The sequence below is a fragment of the Notothenia rossii genome (genome assembly GCF_949606895.1).
Source record: "Notothenia rossii genome assembly, chromosome: 11".
In the NCBI taxonomy this organism is placed as follows: domain Eukaryota; kingdom Metazoa; phylum Chordata; class Actinopteri; order Perciformes; family Nototheniidae; genus Notothenia; species Notothenia rossii.
Window position 1 is genome coordinate 56,626,854 of NC_136910.1, and position 16,291 is coordinate 56,643,144.

The 16,291-nt window shown below is 40.4% G+C and overlaps 1 protein-coding gene across 1 annotated transcript in view; it reads right to left on the reverse strand.

The window, feature by feature from the left end:
• Nucleotides 1–16,291, reverse strand: part of ntrk2b (neurotrophic tyrosine kinase, receptor, type 2b) — a 34,419-nt gene that overhangs the window by 12,792 nt on the left and 5,336 nt on the right. Inside the window, exons 5-11 of the mRNA XM_079657355.1 lie at nt 13,810–13,961; nt 12,191–12,327; nt 6,980–7,112; nt 3,955–4,284; nt 1,635–1,669; nt 1,280–1,379; nt 20–208 (exon numbers count right to left, since the gene is read on the reverse strand). Coding sequence (XP_079513481.1) covers nt 20–208; nt 1,280–1,379; nt 1,635–1,669; nt 3,955–4,284; nt 6,980–7,112; nt 12,191–12,327; nt 13,810–13,961 — 1,076 coding nt within the window. The remainder of the gene's footprint in view (nt 1–19; nt 209–1,279; nt 1,380–1,634; nt 1,670–3,954; nt 4,285–6,979; nt 7,113–12,190; nt 12,328–13,809; nt 13,962–16,291) is intronic.

The window sequence follows — 16,291 nt, forward strand, 5'->3', positions numbered from 1 at the left end:
CCGGGTTACAGGAACTCACAGGTGTCAGATTTCAGCATGCTGCCCGAGTTGCGGAAGTATTGCGGATTCTCGATGACGGGAATCTTTGTCATGCCGATGATCACGGCGTCCGGACCCATCTCCGAGGACGAAGGGGTGTTGTTGCCGTTGGATACGTGATGAAGAGGGCTGGCGGAGTCATCGTCGTTACTGATGACCGAGGAGGAGCCTGGGGAGGAAGAGGAGGAGAAGGAAAAAAACGGGTTAATTGATATGAGAAAGATATCAGAAAATCAAAAGCAGATGTTGTTATCACAATCAGATCAGAATAGAGACACTACATACTGATATACAGCTGAACATCAGCAGGAGAGGACTCTTTAAAGTAGAGACACTACATACTGATATACACCTGAACATCAGCAGGAGAGGACTCTTTAAAGTAGAGACACTACATACTGATATACACCTGAACATCAGCAGGAGAGGACTCTTTAAAGTAGAGACACTACATACTGATATACACCTGAACATCAGCAGGAGAGGACTCTTTAAAGTAGAGACACTACATACTGATATACACCTGAACATCAGCAGGAGAGGACTCTTTAAAGTAGAGACACTACATACTGATATATACCTGAACATCAGCAGGAGAGGACTCTTTAAAGTAGAGACACTACATACTGATATACACCAGAACATCAGCAGGACAGGACTCTTTAAAGTAGAGACACTACATACTGATATACACCTGAACATCAGCAGGAGAGGACTCTTTAAAGTAGAGACACTACATACTGATATACACCTGAACATCAGCAGGAGAGGACTCTTTAAAGTAGAGACACTACATACTGATACACACCTGAACACCAGCAGGAGAGGACTCTTTAAAGTAGAGACACTACATACTGATACACACCTGAACATCAGCAGGAGAGGACTCTTTAAAGTAGAGACACTACATACTGATATACACCTGAACATCAGCAGGAGAGGACTCTTTAAAGTAGAGACACTACATACTGATATACACCTGAACATCAACAGGAGAGGACTCTTTAAAGTAGAGACACTACATACTGATATACACCTGAACATCAGCAGGAGAGGACTCTTTAAAGTAGAGACACTACATACTGATATACACCTGAACATCAGCAGGAGAGGACTCTTTAAAGTAGAGACACTACATACTGATATACACCTGAACATCAGCAGGAGAGGACTCTTTAAAGTAGAGACACTACATACTGATATACACCTGAACATCAGCAGGATATGAAACGTAGTTCACCTTTGATGCCAAACTTGGAGTTTCTTCCATATTTCAGAATGATCACCATCAGAACGCAGCCAGTTAAAGCAACTCCTGCGATTCCCACCACTACATAAACCTGAAAACAGAAAAAAAGGATAATTTTAAAACATAATTAAGAACTCAAACCTTTGATTTTCTTTTATTGCATTGGGGTTAGGATCCCGACTTAGTTTGACGAGTTCTGAGATTATTTACATGACAGGAAAGCAAGACAATAATATTTACGTTGTATAAAAAATACCTCAGACTAACCTGTAATTTGCTATTATTTCTTTCTCAAATTATAAAATAATCTAACCGGAAAATTATTTAAACATTAACGGTGACTTACTGCAACACTCTCGTCCAGTGGGGGAAGCTGAGGGTCTGGAAAAAACGAAATACTTGTTAGAATATATATATATTTTTGTATTCTTAAATATCGGTTGTAGAACTCAATATATCTAAATAATGCCAGTACACATTGCAGATTTTTCAATATTATTTCAATATGATATAACAAGTATTGATAATCACTGTAATATTAATAAGTTAACACATACAATGAAATAATTGAATCAATACTATATAACAGGTGCAACAACAAAAAAATAACATAAGATTTTTTACAATATTTGTCAGAAAATTTGAAAATAATAACTTCATCTGTAAATCTTTCAGAAGTTATTTACAAAAATATTAATCAAAATGAACAAAAACAGTATTAATGACAGTCAAAATAATACAACAAATAGTATATTTTAGAGTACAGGGATTAAACAATAACATTTTAATTTGTAAGTACAAGAACCTACCAGTCATGTCTGGGTGAAAGCAGGAGAAAGACAGAGAGACAGGAGGACGGACAGATCATGAAAAGTTTCAATTTGAATACAGGCATCATTAAAATAAAAGCTTTATATGACGCCATTGTCGACAGCATTTTGGAATAATCCAAAACCAAATGGAAAAATCCCATCGCTTTTAGGAACTACTAACTTCCTAACAAATGTCCTAACACGTCATCACATTATTCATTTATTTAACAGGGACAGTGCACATTAATAAACATTTCTGTAAATGTGCCAGTTAGCCAAGAGACTATTTTTCATCTGTAGTCCCTGGACAGATGTTAACCTAAAGATACATTTCATTTTAAACAAGTAAATACAATCAAATAAAAACGATAATACTTAAATAAAAATAAAAAGACAGAACAATAAAAATAAAAACTGTAGACATTGGCTTCCTAACAAGCGTCACCAGTATTGTTTGTAAAATGAAGTGGAATCAGTACTTACCGATATCATCTGCTGAAAAGAAACAAAAATGTGCATTAGCAGTGGACTTTGAAACAGAATTGTGCAAACTTCTTACTAAATGTATGAATAACCAGCAGTGGAAGAAGTAAAAGTACAAAAGTATTAGCAGAAAAATACTTAAGTACCAAAATGTAGTGGAGTGGAAGTATAGCAAAAAATGAAAATATTCAAGTAAAGTACAAATACCTCAAAAAGGTACTTAAGTAGAGTTATTAAAGACCAACATCAGTCAGTACTTTACTTGAGTAATAGAAAGAAATGGAGGATGAAACCCTCTTTAATGGTCACACACACACACACACACACACACACACACACACACACACACACACACACACACACACGGGGACATTTGGCCTCTGCATGTAACCCATCCTACTTGGAGCAGTGTACTGTAAGCTATCTTCGTTTACTCCTTGAAAGCAAACTCAAAACCCATCTCTTCGCATCTGTCTTCCTTGTAAACTAGCTTCCATCACCTAGTTTCCGTTCAACATTAACGCACGCACGCACGCACGCACGCACGCACGCACGCACGCACGCACGCACGCACGCACGCACACACACACACACACACACACACACACACACACACACACACACACACACACACACACACACACACACACACACACACACACACACACACACACACACACACACACACACACACACACACACACACACACACACACACACACACACACACACACACACACACTCACAGACAGACAGACAGACAGACAGACAGACAGACAGACAGACAGACAGACACACGGCAATACTTATGTTGAGGTATAATGTTTTTATAATTTTTATGCTATGACGTTTGTATTTAGTTTTTGTCTTTGTTTGCTTTGTACAGGGGCTATGATACATTTTGATTTGATTTGTACTTTCCACCTCAGGGGCGGTTCTAGGGGGGGGCAGTTCCCCCCGTAACACTGACCCCCCCTGTGGCCCCCCTCCAAAAAAAGGTAACAATATTACGATTTATTGGAACTAAATCAAATCAGAGACCCGGATGTACGGTGGAGATTAAACTGTTCATTATCTTATATAGAAGCAAATACTGTTTGTGTTTTTTTATTAAATTGTCACTTAAAACAAATACTCTAACTTAAAAAAACGACTGAAACAAAGTACTGTAACTTAAATTGACTAAAACAAATACTCTAACTTAAAAAAACGACTAAACAAAGGACTGTAACTTGAATTGAATAAAACAAACAACTTTACAAAAACAAATACAGAATTACTTTATAGTGTCTTTGTCTTTTTAACCCGCTCTTATTGTGCCCCTCTCATGAAATAACTGCCCTCCCAGTAAAATTGGTCTAGAACCGTTACTATCCAGCACGGTCAATAACGCACCCTCGCCGAAGTCTGGCGGTTCGATGAACGAGGCCGAGACCTTCTTCTCGTCGCGACCGTACTTGTTCTTGGCCACTAGGCGGTACATGCCGTTGTGGATGTGCGTGGGGTCGACCAGCTGCAGGCAGCCGTGGTACTCGCGCTCCGTCTCCACGTGGATCATGGTGCGGATGTGGTCCTGCTCCTGCAGCGCCACGTTGTCGTGGTACCACTGCAGGTCGGGCTTTGGGTTCCCGGTCACGCTGAAGGGGATGCACCAGTGGTGGTCCTGCTCCGGCTCCAACAGCTGCACGATGGTGGGGGCGACTGACAGAGGAAGGGAGAGGAAGAGTGATCAGAGGAAGGGAGAGGGATACCAGGGAAGGAGACAGGACATCAACAGCAGGAGTAAAAGCAGGAAGAAGCTACATCTATGGGCTTAGAGAGGATCGAGGAGAGCACAGGTGGTCGAAGTGCTCACATCTTGTTCTTACATTTGACAGATGTACTACTTTCATCACTCAGAAATATTGTGATTTACATTTGATTGCCTCCACAGTAGGCCTTTGAACATATTTACAGCTGACAAGGGAGGTAAATACATTTGACCAGGAACACCAAAGTAATGAGGTGGAGAAACGAACATGAAAGGAGGGTTGAGTAAAAAGTACTCAGATCTTGTTCTTGAGTAAAAGTAGAAGTACTCAGATCTTGAGTAAAAGTAGAAGTACTCAGATCTTGTACTTGAGTAAAAGTAGAAGTACTCAGATCTTGTACTTGAGTAAAAGTAGAAGTACTCAGATCTTGTTCTTGAGTAAAAGTAGAAGTACTCAGATCTTGTACTTGAGTAAAAGTAGAAGTACTCAAATCTTGTACTTGAGTAAAAGTAGAAGTACTCAGATCTTGTTCTTGAGTAAAAGTAGAAGTACTCAGATTTTGTTCTTGAGTAAAAGTAGAAGTACTCAGATCTTGTTCTTGAGTAAAAGTAGAAATACTCAAATCTTGTACTTGAGTAAAAGTAGAAGTACTCAGATCTTGTTCTTGAGTAAAAGTAGAAGTACTCAGATCTTGTTCTTGAGTAAAAGTAGAAGTACTCAGATCTTATTCTTGAGTAAAAGTAGAAGTACTAAGATCTTGTACTTGAGTAAAAGTAGAAGTACTCAGATCTTGAGTAAAAGTAGAAGTACTCAGATCTTGAGTAAAAGTAGAAGTACTCAGATCTTGAGTAAAAGTAGAAGTACTCAGATCTTGTTCTTGAGTAAAAGTAGAAGTACTCAGATCTTGTTCTTGAGTAAAAGTAGAAGTACTAAGATCTTGTACTTGAGTAAAAGTAGAAGTACTCAGATTTTGAGTAAAAGTAGAAGTACTCAGATCTTGTTCTTGAGTAAAAGTAGTACTCAGATCTTGTACTTCAGTAAAAACTAGAAGTACTCAGATCTTGTACTTGAGTAAAAGTACTCAGATCTTGTACTTGAGTAAAAGTAGAAGTACCAGAGTGTAGGAATACTCTGTTACAGTAAAAGTCCTGCATTCAAAATGTTCCTCAAGTAAAAGTAGAAAAGTATTCTCATCAAAATATAGTGAAAGTAGCGACAGTAAAAGTAGTCATGGTGCAGATTGGTCCATTTCAGAATAATATATATGATATGTTTTATAATGATTGATCATGAAAGTGTTCTCAAAGCTGGTAACGGTGCAGCTAGTTTGAATGACTTTGTATACTGCAGGGTAGCTGGTGGATTTACTCCAGGTGGAACTAAAGTCTGATTTAACACTTGATTAGATTTCACATCATTCATCCACATCTGTAAAGTAACTAAAGGTATTAAATACATGTAGTGGAGTAGAAGTACACAGTAGCCTAACATGGAAATACTCAAGTAAAGTACAAGTACCTCAAAATTGTACTTCAGTACAGAACTTGAGTAAATGTACTTAGTATGCACGTGCTGGGGAGAGTACACAGTGACTTCAGGAGGATACACGTGGCACTAAACAAGCAGAGGAGTGTGTGGAGGAGCTTCACAGGAGGAAGAGTTATGGACAGGAAACATGGAGAGTCAATAAGATTTGCCCAGAGACAGTAATGATAACAAACTGAGCAGGAGGCTTGTGCTTCCACTGGAAACAAAACAAGGTTTAGAAGCAAGCATAGTAAATAACAACACTCATTCCATATGCATGCTCAGGGTTGGGAGGATTACTTTAGAAATGTATCCCGTTTCAATAACTGAGCTGAACTCTTGATATCCCTGTGTTTATTCTCCTGTGTACTACCTGTGTTCCTCCCTTTTTCTGTTGCTGCTATTTCACCTGAATTTCCCTACGACGCTCGATAAAGGTCCTTCTTATCTTATCTTACAGTCTCTCACAGTTACAGTGGATACTAGGAGAAAAGCGAGAGTCCTTACAGAAAGGGGCGCCAATACTTGTCAACCCTCCCGATTTTCGCGGGAGACTCCCGATTTCATTGCCCTCTCCCAGTTTCCTCCCGGGGTCATATTTCTCCCGATTTCTGACAAAATCAGATTTACTCAGGACTGTTTCCACTCGGACTTTAATACAGCTACACCATTGTTTGGTTTCCATGGTTACACGTCTCTTTAGTAGCGCGCAACTGAAAGTCTGACAGGGTGAGGAAGAGAGTCACAGAAAACAGAACAAGAATCGACAACTAATCTACCCTCTGCTCACTCCTTTCCTGCCCACACATATGCTCCATCAAGGCCGCAAGGCATTGCACTTAGAACTACAATAAGCATGTTCATGTTAATCTAACAGCTCCGGCGATAAACTAGCACCCCCCCCCCCCCTTTTTGCATTTTGAAATTCTCCTGATTTCTGAGGTCTCAAGGTTGGCTAGTATGGGGGCGCCGCCAGGGATTTTGGGCCCCATGAAAAGATATCACATTTGTTAATTAAAAATGTTTTTCTTAATGTTCTAAAATAGTTTGGGCCCCTGTCAGTCACGGGCTCTTAGAATCGTCCTAACTTTTCACCCCCTTACGGCGCCCCTGCTTACAGAGGATGTTGAGCAGCAGCGTGGCCTCTCCCTGACCGACCATGTTCTCAGCGCTGCAGATGATCAGCTTCCCGTGATCATCAGGAGACAAATCAGTCAAGGTGAGGATGTTCTTCGTATCCGAGGGATCAATCTGTAAACACAGCAGTATTATATTTATTACACGTCCCGCAGTATGCATGTAATATTATACGTTATAGAGTGGTGCAGGAACGAGTCCTAAAACCTGGAAGTGAGTTAGCGTTTTACCACTTCCGGTTCCCTCGTCTCAGAGTCTACGGGTTTTTTGAACATTTTTTTTGGAAAATAGCTGGAAATAAGGTCATTATGCCGAACACGTAAACACTCCTCTAAGTTAGTTTGCCCTGTTCTGCTTGAAAGCAAGTCCCTGCCTCCTGCAAACTGTTCAAACAAACGCTTCAACTCGTACCATTCAGAATCTGTATGTTTGAATATGGATCTTAAGTTGGCGTGACGTTGAAGTCGTTCTGCTGTACTCGGCTTCAGTTCCTTTATAGCATAACGTTAGCATTTTGCTTCTGGACATTAGATTTATGATTAGAAAATTATAAAAGTAGGGTGGACGTGTGGAGATTATCCGGCTGAACAAAACATGCATTTATCAAACAGGATCGTTTTCCACAGATCTTATTTTTTTAAATTTTCCAAAAATCCTATGGAGAAATCCCATTGCTTTTTGTCGAGGGAAACCAGAGGTTGTTATTAATCGATAACACACAGCTGTTAAGCATAACATCACCGTTATTGAGGAGGATCAAGGGATTGAAGGAAAGGGGTTAAAAGACAGAGCGTCGGATGTCAGATACATCAATAGAAGAAGACAGACGGGAAGGAAACACTAACAGAAACAGCAGAAGAAGAAAGACGGGAAGTAAATAATAACGGGAACAGCAGAAGAAGTCAGACAGACAGGAAGTAAACACTAAAGGGAACGGCAGAAGAAGACAGACAAGAAGTAAACACTAAAGGGAACAGCAGAAGAAGACAGACAAGAAGTAAACAATAATGGGAACGGCAGAAGAACTCAGACAGACAGGAAGTAAACACTAAAGGGAACAGCAGAAGAAGACAGACAGGAGGTAAACAATAACGGGAACAGCAGACGAAGTCAGACAAGAAGTAAACACTAAAGGGAACGGCAGAAGAAGTCAGACAGACAGGAAGTAAACACTAAAGGGAACAGCAGAAGAAGACAGACAGGAAGTAAAAACTAAAGGGAACAGCAGAAGAAGAAGGCAGACAGGAAGTAAACACTAAAGGGAACAGCAGAAGAAGAAGGCAGACAGGAAGTAAACACTAAAGGGGACAGCAGAAGAAGTAAACACTAAAGGGAACAGCAGAAGAAGACAGATAGGAAGTAAACACAAAAGGGAACAGCAGAAGAAGACAGAAAGGAAGTAAACACTAAAGGGAACAGCAGAATAAGACAGACAGACAGGAAGTAAACACCAAAGGGAACAGCAGAACAAGACAGAGAAGAAGTAAACAATAACAGGGGCAGCAGAAGACAGACAGGAAGTAAACACTAAAGGAAACAGCAGAAGAAGAAAGACGGGAAGTAAACACTAAAGGGAACAGCAGAAGAAGACAGACAGACAGGAAGTAAACACTAAAGGGAACAGCAGAAGAAGAAGGCAGACAGGAAGTAAACACTAAAGGGAACAGCAGAAGAAGAAGGCAGACAGGAAGTAAACACTAAAGGGGACAGCAGAAGAAGTAAACACTAAAGGGAACAGCAGAAGAAGACAGATAGGAAGTAAACACAAAAGGGAACAGCAGAAGAAGACAGAAAGGAAGTAAACACTAAAGGGAACAGCAGAATAAGACAGACAGACAGGAAGTAAACACCAAAGGGAACAGCAGAACAAGACAGAGAAGAAGTAAACAATAACAGGGGCAGCAGAAGACAGACAGGAAGTAAACACTAAAGGAAACAGCAGAAGAAGAAAGACGGGAAGTAAACACTAAAGGGAACAGCAGAAGAAGACAGACAGACAGGAAGTAAACACTAAAGGGAACAGCAGAAGAAGACAGACAGGAGGTAAACACTAAAGGGAAAAGCAGAAGAAGACAGACAGGAAGTAAACAATAAAGGGAACAGCAGAAGAAGACAGACAGAAAGTAAACACTAAAGAGAACAGCAGAAGAAGACAGACAGGAAGTAAACACTAAAGGGAACGGCAGAAGAAGACAGACAAGAAGTAAACACTAAAGGGAACAGCAGAAGAAGACAGACAAGAAGTAAACAATAATGGGAACGGCAGAAGAACTCAGACAGACAGGAAGTAAACACTAAAGGGAACAGCAGAAGAAGACAGACAGGAGGTAAACAATAACGGGAACAGCAGACGAAGTCAGACAAGAAGTAAACACTAAAGGGAACGGCAGAAGAAGTCAGACAGACAGGAAGTAAACACTAAAGGGAACAGCAGAAGAAGACAGACAGGAAGTAAAAACTAAAGGGAACAGCAGAAGAAGAAGGCAGACAGGAAGTAAACACTAAAGGGAACAGCAGAAGAAGAAGGCAGACAGGAAGTAAACACTAAAGGGGACAGCAGAAGAAGTAAACACTAAAGGGAACAGCAGAAGAAGACAGATAGGAAGTAAACACAAAAGGGAACAGCAGAAGAAGACAGAAAGGAAGTAAACACTAAAGGGAACAGCAGAATAAGACAGACAGACAGGAAGTAAACACCAAAGGGAACAGCAGAAGAAGAAAGAGAAGAAGTAAACAATAACAGGGACAGCAGAAGACAGACAGGAAGTAAACACTAAAGGGAACAGCAGAAGAAGAAAGACGGGAAGTAAACACTAAAGGGAACAGCAGAAGAAGACAGACAGACAGGAAGTAAACACTAAAGGGAACAGCAGAAGAAGACAGACAGGAGGTAAACACTAAAGGGAAAAGCAGAAGAAGACAGACAGGAAGTAAACAATAAAGGGAACAGCAGAAGAAGACAGACAGAAAGTAAACACTAAAGAGAACAGCAGAAGAAGACAGACAGGAAGTAAACACTAAAGGGAACAGCAAAAGAAGACAGACAGGAAGTAAACACTAAAGGGAACAGCAGAAGAAGACAGAGAGGAAGTAAACAATAACGGGAACAGCAGAAGAGGACAGACAGACAGGAAGTAAACAATAAAGGGAACAGCAGAAGAAGACCGACAGGAAGTAAACATTAAAGGAAACAGGAGAAGAAGACAGGCAGGAAGTAAACACTAAAGGGAACAGCAGAAGAAGACACACGGGAAGTAAACACTAAAGGGAACAGCAGAAGAAGACAGACAGGAAATAAACACTAAAGGGAACAGGAGAAGAAGACAGACAGGAATTAACACTAAAGGGAACAGCAGAAGAAGACAGGAAGTAAACAATAAAGGGAACAGCAGAAGAAGACAGACAGGAAATAAACACTAAAGGGAACAGCAGAAGAAGACAGGAAGTAAACAATAAAGGGAACAGCAGAAGAAGACAGATGGGAAGTAAACACTAAAGGGAACAGAGAAGAAGACAGACAGGAAGTAAACAATAAAGGGAACAGCAGAAGAAGACAGACAGGAAGTAAACACTAAAGGGAACAGCAGAAGAAGACAGGAAGTAAACAATAAAGGGAACAGCGGAAGAAGACAGACGGGAAGTAAACACTAAAGGGAACAGGAGAAGAAGACAGACAGGAAGTAAACAATAAAGGGAACAGCAGAAGAAGACAGACAGGAAGTAAACACTAAAGGGAACAGCAGAATAAGACAGACAGACAGGAAGTAAACACCAAAGGGAACAGCAGAAGAAGACAGACAGGAAGTAAACACTAAAGGGAACAGCAGAAGAAGACAGAAAGTACAAAATAAAGGGAGCAGCAGAAGAAGACAGACAGGAAGCAAACAAGACGGACCATTTTTTTTCTTAGCGGAAGCAATAAGGATCATTTTCAATATTGATGATCTTTCAGTATGTAGCTGTGTAAGCAGGATAATGTGCAGTGAGGCAGTCATTCATGAAGAAACAACATCGACAGGGTGAAGGAAGATGTCGTTTACATGCTTCAATGTTTAAAAAGGTCTCAAAATTCCCAAGATGGGGGTATTTACTGACATAAAACAAAACCATTGAAATCGTTTAGTGATGTTTGAACCAAAGCTCTTAAATCAGTCTGCAAATAAAACACCACTCAAATAAAACATTGACTTTGAAACCAGGGAAATAAAATGCCAACAATCTGAATCAATTCCGGTATGTGACGCTCATTCCTGCTACACTTTATAGTCTAAAAATCACTGAATTGCGGAAACATTTACTAAAAGGAGCCCCATTACGCTCATTTCAGGTTTTGTATTTATATGTTGTGCCTCTCCTGTGACATGTCTCCATGCTTTAATGTTCAAAAAGCTCTTTATTTTTTCTCATACTGCCTGTGCAGTCACCCTCTGTCTGAAACCAGAGTCCAGTCTGCTCTGATTGGTTAGCTGGCCGGCTCTGTTGTGATTGGTCAACCGCTTAGGGATTTTAGCTTTTGCAGACCATTTACAGCAGGGGGGTCAAACTCAAATACACAGTGGGCCAAAATAAAAAAATGGGTACTAGTGGAGGGCCGGACTGGTTCAATGTTTATTGCAGAACTTATTGAAATGAACTTTTTGCACATATTAAACCTGGAACTAAGAAAGCTTCAATGATTGCCTATAAAAACAACATTAAACATTAAATAATCAGTTGATTCATTTCTTATGGCTCTATCTGCAGCTTTTCCAGAGTCATTTCTTATGAGTACATTTTCCCACAGGCCAACAACAGCTTCAACAAAACTATTTCCCTCAAAGAGAAACCAAACATGCCCTGTTGTCGTGAGAGAGAAAGTGCAGAAGGAACCATCCATTAAACTCAGTGTGCTGCTCTGTGATGCTAGCTCAGATACTTGGCATCTCATCTTGGGTGCAAGGTCATCAATGTTTGGGCTCAGGCTCTGAGCTGAGGAGACCCTCAGGATGGAGTGAAGGTGCAATATACCGGCGGGCCAGATCTAATAGGAATTAGAAATTATCCTGCGGGCCGAAATTAAATCCACCACGGGCCTGATTTGGCCCCCGGGCCTCGAGTTTGCCACATGTGCTTTACATGCACAAAAGCCTATCACACTACAGGAAAGGTAAATAAGCATAATAAACAGGAAGTAATGTGTGTTTTGGCCTCACCTCGTGGTGTGTAGAGATCCAGTCGAGGTTCCACGTGATCTCCGGAGCTGGAGAACCTGAGGCGCTGCACACCGCCCGCACATTGCTCCCCTGCATCTCCGTCACTGACTTTGGGTTGACCTCTACTAAAGGAACCACTGCAAGGAAAAGGAGCAACATTAGACATGCAACCAGAGCTTCACATGGATTTATGTGCTTGCAGCGATCAGCTCTCCCAACGGTCAATATGAGCTTTTTATATCCTCGTCAGGAGTAAAAGCCAGCAGGAAGAAGCAACATCTACTGCATGTATCAGAGAGGAAGGTCAGGGGAGAGCAGAGGTGGGAGGAGTACTCAGGTCTTGGACTTAGTAAAGTAGAAGTACTCAGACCTTGTATTTAAGTAAAAGTAGAAGTACTCAGATCTTGTATTTAAGTAAAAGTAGAAGTACTCAGATCTTGTTCTTGAGTGAAAGTAGAAGTACTCAGATCTTGTACTTGAGTAAAAGTAGAAGTACTCAGATCTTGTTCTTGAGTAAAAGTAGAAGTACTCAGGTCTTGTACTTGAGTAAAAGTAGAAGTACTCAGATCTTGTGCTTGAGTAAAAGTAGAAGTACTCAGATCTTGTACTTGAGTAAAAGTAGAAGTACTCAGATCTTGTGCTTGAGTAAAAGTAGAAGTACTCAGATCTTGTACTTGAGTAAAAGTAGAAGTACTCAGATCTTATACTTGAATAAAAGTAGAAGTACTCAGATCTTGTACATGAATAAAAGTAGAAGTACTCAGATCTTTTACTTGAGTAAAAGTAGAAGTACCAGAGTGTAGGAATACTCTGTTTCAGTAAAAGTCCTGCATTCAAAATGTTCAAGTAAAAGTAGAAAAGTATTCTCATCAAAATATAGTGAAAGACAGTAAAAGTAGTCATTGTGCAGATTGGTCCATTTCAGAATAATAGATATGATATGTTTGATAATGATTGATCATGAAAGTGTTCTCAAAGCTGGTAAAGGTGCAGCTAGTTTGAATGACTTTGTATACTGCAGGGTAGCTGGTGGATTTACTCCAGGTGGAACTCAAGTCTGATTTAACACTTGATTAAATTTCACATCATTCATCCACATCTGAGAAGTCACTAAAGGGATTAAATACATGTAGTGGAGTAGAAGTACTCAAGTAAAGTACAAGTACCCCAAAAATGTACAGTACTTCAAGTAAATTAGGTACTTTACACCACTGGGGGAGAGAAGACACTGTCTAAATTTTAAATGAATATATTCAGTTTAATATTCCATCCCACATACTTATGTATATATAATAACTTGCTTTATATTTTGTTTTTGTTAATTTGTAAATTCAACATGATTTTTTTCTCGTCTTTTTAATTTGTATTGTCCAATGCCATGTCCTTTATGCTGCTGCTACGCAAACATTTCCCAAATTGGGATCAATAAAGTATTTCTCTTATCTTCAGGGGGAGCTTCACAGGAGGAAGACTTATGGACAGGAACCATGGAGAGTCAATAAGAGAAAGGAACATGCAACCAGAGCTTCACATGGATTTGTTTCCGGATGTGTTTGCATGCAGCGATCAGCTCTCTGAACGGTCAATAAGAGCTTTTTATAAACTCAGTGTCACGTTACCACAGTCTGGAGGAGTGAGAGTGGCGAACTCCTGGGTGACTCCTCGCTCGTCCATGCACTCCGGGTCCGGACCCTCGCTGTCCTCCAGGATCCTCATCTTGATCCACAAGTTCTCACAAACACAATCCAGAGGGTTACCGGAAAGCAGGATGCTGGGGAATGAATATTAAAGGGGACCTATTATTCAAAATCCTCTTCTTCATGTCTCTTCTACATCAACATGTGTCCCCTCTTCTTCATGTCTCTTCTACATCAATATGTGTCCCCTCTTCTCCATGTCTCTTCTACATCAACATGTGTCCCCTCTTCTTCATGTCTCTTCTACATCAACATCTGTCCCCTCTTCTTCATGTCTCTTCTACATCAACATGTGTCCCCTCTTCTCCATGTCTCTTCTCCATCAACATGTGTCCCCTCTTCTCCATGTCTCTTCTACATCAACATGTGTCCCCTCTTCTCCATGTCTCTTCTACATCAACATGTGTCCCCTCTTCTTCATGTCTCTCCTACATCAACATGTGTCCCCTCTTCTTCATGTCTCTTCTACATCACCATGTGTCCCCTCTTCTTCATGTCTCTTCTACATCAACATGTGTCCCCTCTTCTCCATGTCTCTTCTACATCAACATGTGTCCCCTCTTCTTCATGTCTCTTCTACATCAACATGTGTCCCCTCTTCTTCATGTCTCTTCTACATCGACATGTGTCCCCTCTTCTTCATGTCTCTTCTACATCAACATGTGTCCCCTCTTCTCCATGTCTCTTCTACATCAACATGTGTCCCCTCTTCTTCATGTCTCTTCTACATCAACATGTGTCCCCTCTTCTCCATGTCTCTTCTACATCAACATGTGTCCCCTCTTCTCCATGTCTCTTCTACATCACCATGTGTCCCCTCTTCTTCATGTCTCTTCTACATCAACATGTGTCCCCTCTTCTTCATGTCTCTTCTACATCAACATGTGTCCCCTCTGTGGAAAGAGACTCTGAAAGTTTCAGGAACAAAGATTCTCTCTCTTTTTGATCCATTTCTATAAAAACCTGTCTGAAAATGAGCTGATCAGATTTTGGCCACTTTGTGATGTCATAACGATGTGTCTTGTTTAACCATTAGCCAATCAGCAACCAAGGTAACCCCCCCCCCCCCACCCCCTTATCACCTGAATCTCCTCTAGAGCACCATTGAGTTCTTTGTAACCAAATGTCTCTCAGAGGGGCGTGGGGAGGGGCTCCTTATTTTCATCTAAAGTAACAGACAGATAATCAGCACTTTGGAAACAGGGCTGAAACAGAGGGGATTATGGGTAATGCTGCAATGATCTGTTTGGTGTTTCAGCCAATCAGAGACATGTTCTGAGTGCCACAGTGACGCGTCCTAAAACCCGGAAGTAAGTTAGCATGTCACCACTTCCTGTTCCCTCGTCTCACAGCCAATGGGATTTCTCCACAGGATTTTGGAAAATATCTGGAACTAAGGTCTGTGTTTGAGACACATTGAAGAGACGGATCACGTTTTGTTCTACGACATTAAATTCATCAGCAGTGACCCCACTGGTGATTTCTGAAGAGTTGACGTGTCTGAAAAACGATGGTTGTTACCAAGTGGCTGAATAGGACTACAGAAGTCGTGGAGGTCGTTGTACGTCATTACACCGAACACGTAAACACTCCTCTAAGTTAGTTTCTGTTCTGCTTGAAAGCAAGTGCCTGCCTCCTGCAGACTGTTCACACAAACGCTTCAACTTGAACCATTTAGAATCTGTATGTTTGAATATGGATCTGAAGTTGGCGTGACGTTGAAGCAGCGACCCTGTTGTAGTTCGTTTATAGCATAACGTTAGCATTTTGCTTCTGGCGATTAGATTTATGATTAGAAAATATAAAAGTAGGGTAGACATGTGGAGATTATCCGGCTGAACAAAACGTGATCCGTCTCTTCAATGTGTTTCAACCACAGAACTGATTTCCAGCTATTTTTCAAAATCCTATGGAGAAATTGCATTGCGTTTTTGTCGAAGGAACCAGAAGGAGTTTACTTCCTGGTTTTAGGACGCGTCACTGTGGCACTCTATATCTGAGACCTATGGTATATTGATGAAAAATAGAATAATAGGAGACCTTTAACATTTAAAAAAACAACTGTGAGTAAATGGAAAGAAACGCCAACATTTTAGCATGAAGTGTTTAGAAAATAAGTCTACCAGTAGTGGAAGAAATAGTCTTACCGAGGTAAAAGTAGTAATACCACAGTGTAGGAATACTTTGTTACAAGTAAAAGTGTGGCATTCAAAATGTTACTTCAGTAAATGTACAAAAGAATCCCATTAAAATTACAACACGTGAGAAACTACTTTGCATATACGCTATATTTATAGTTCATTTAGTTGTAGTAGGTTAATCTATTATTGTGTTTTGTTAAATGAGCATGTATTCCATATTTTATATATATATATTTTTTTTATATATATATATACTGTTTGTT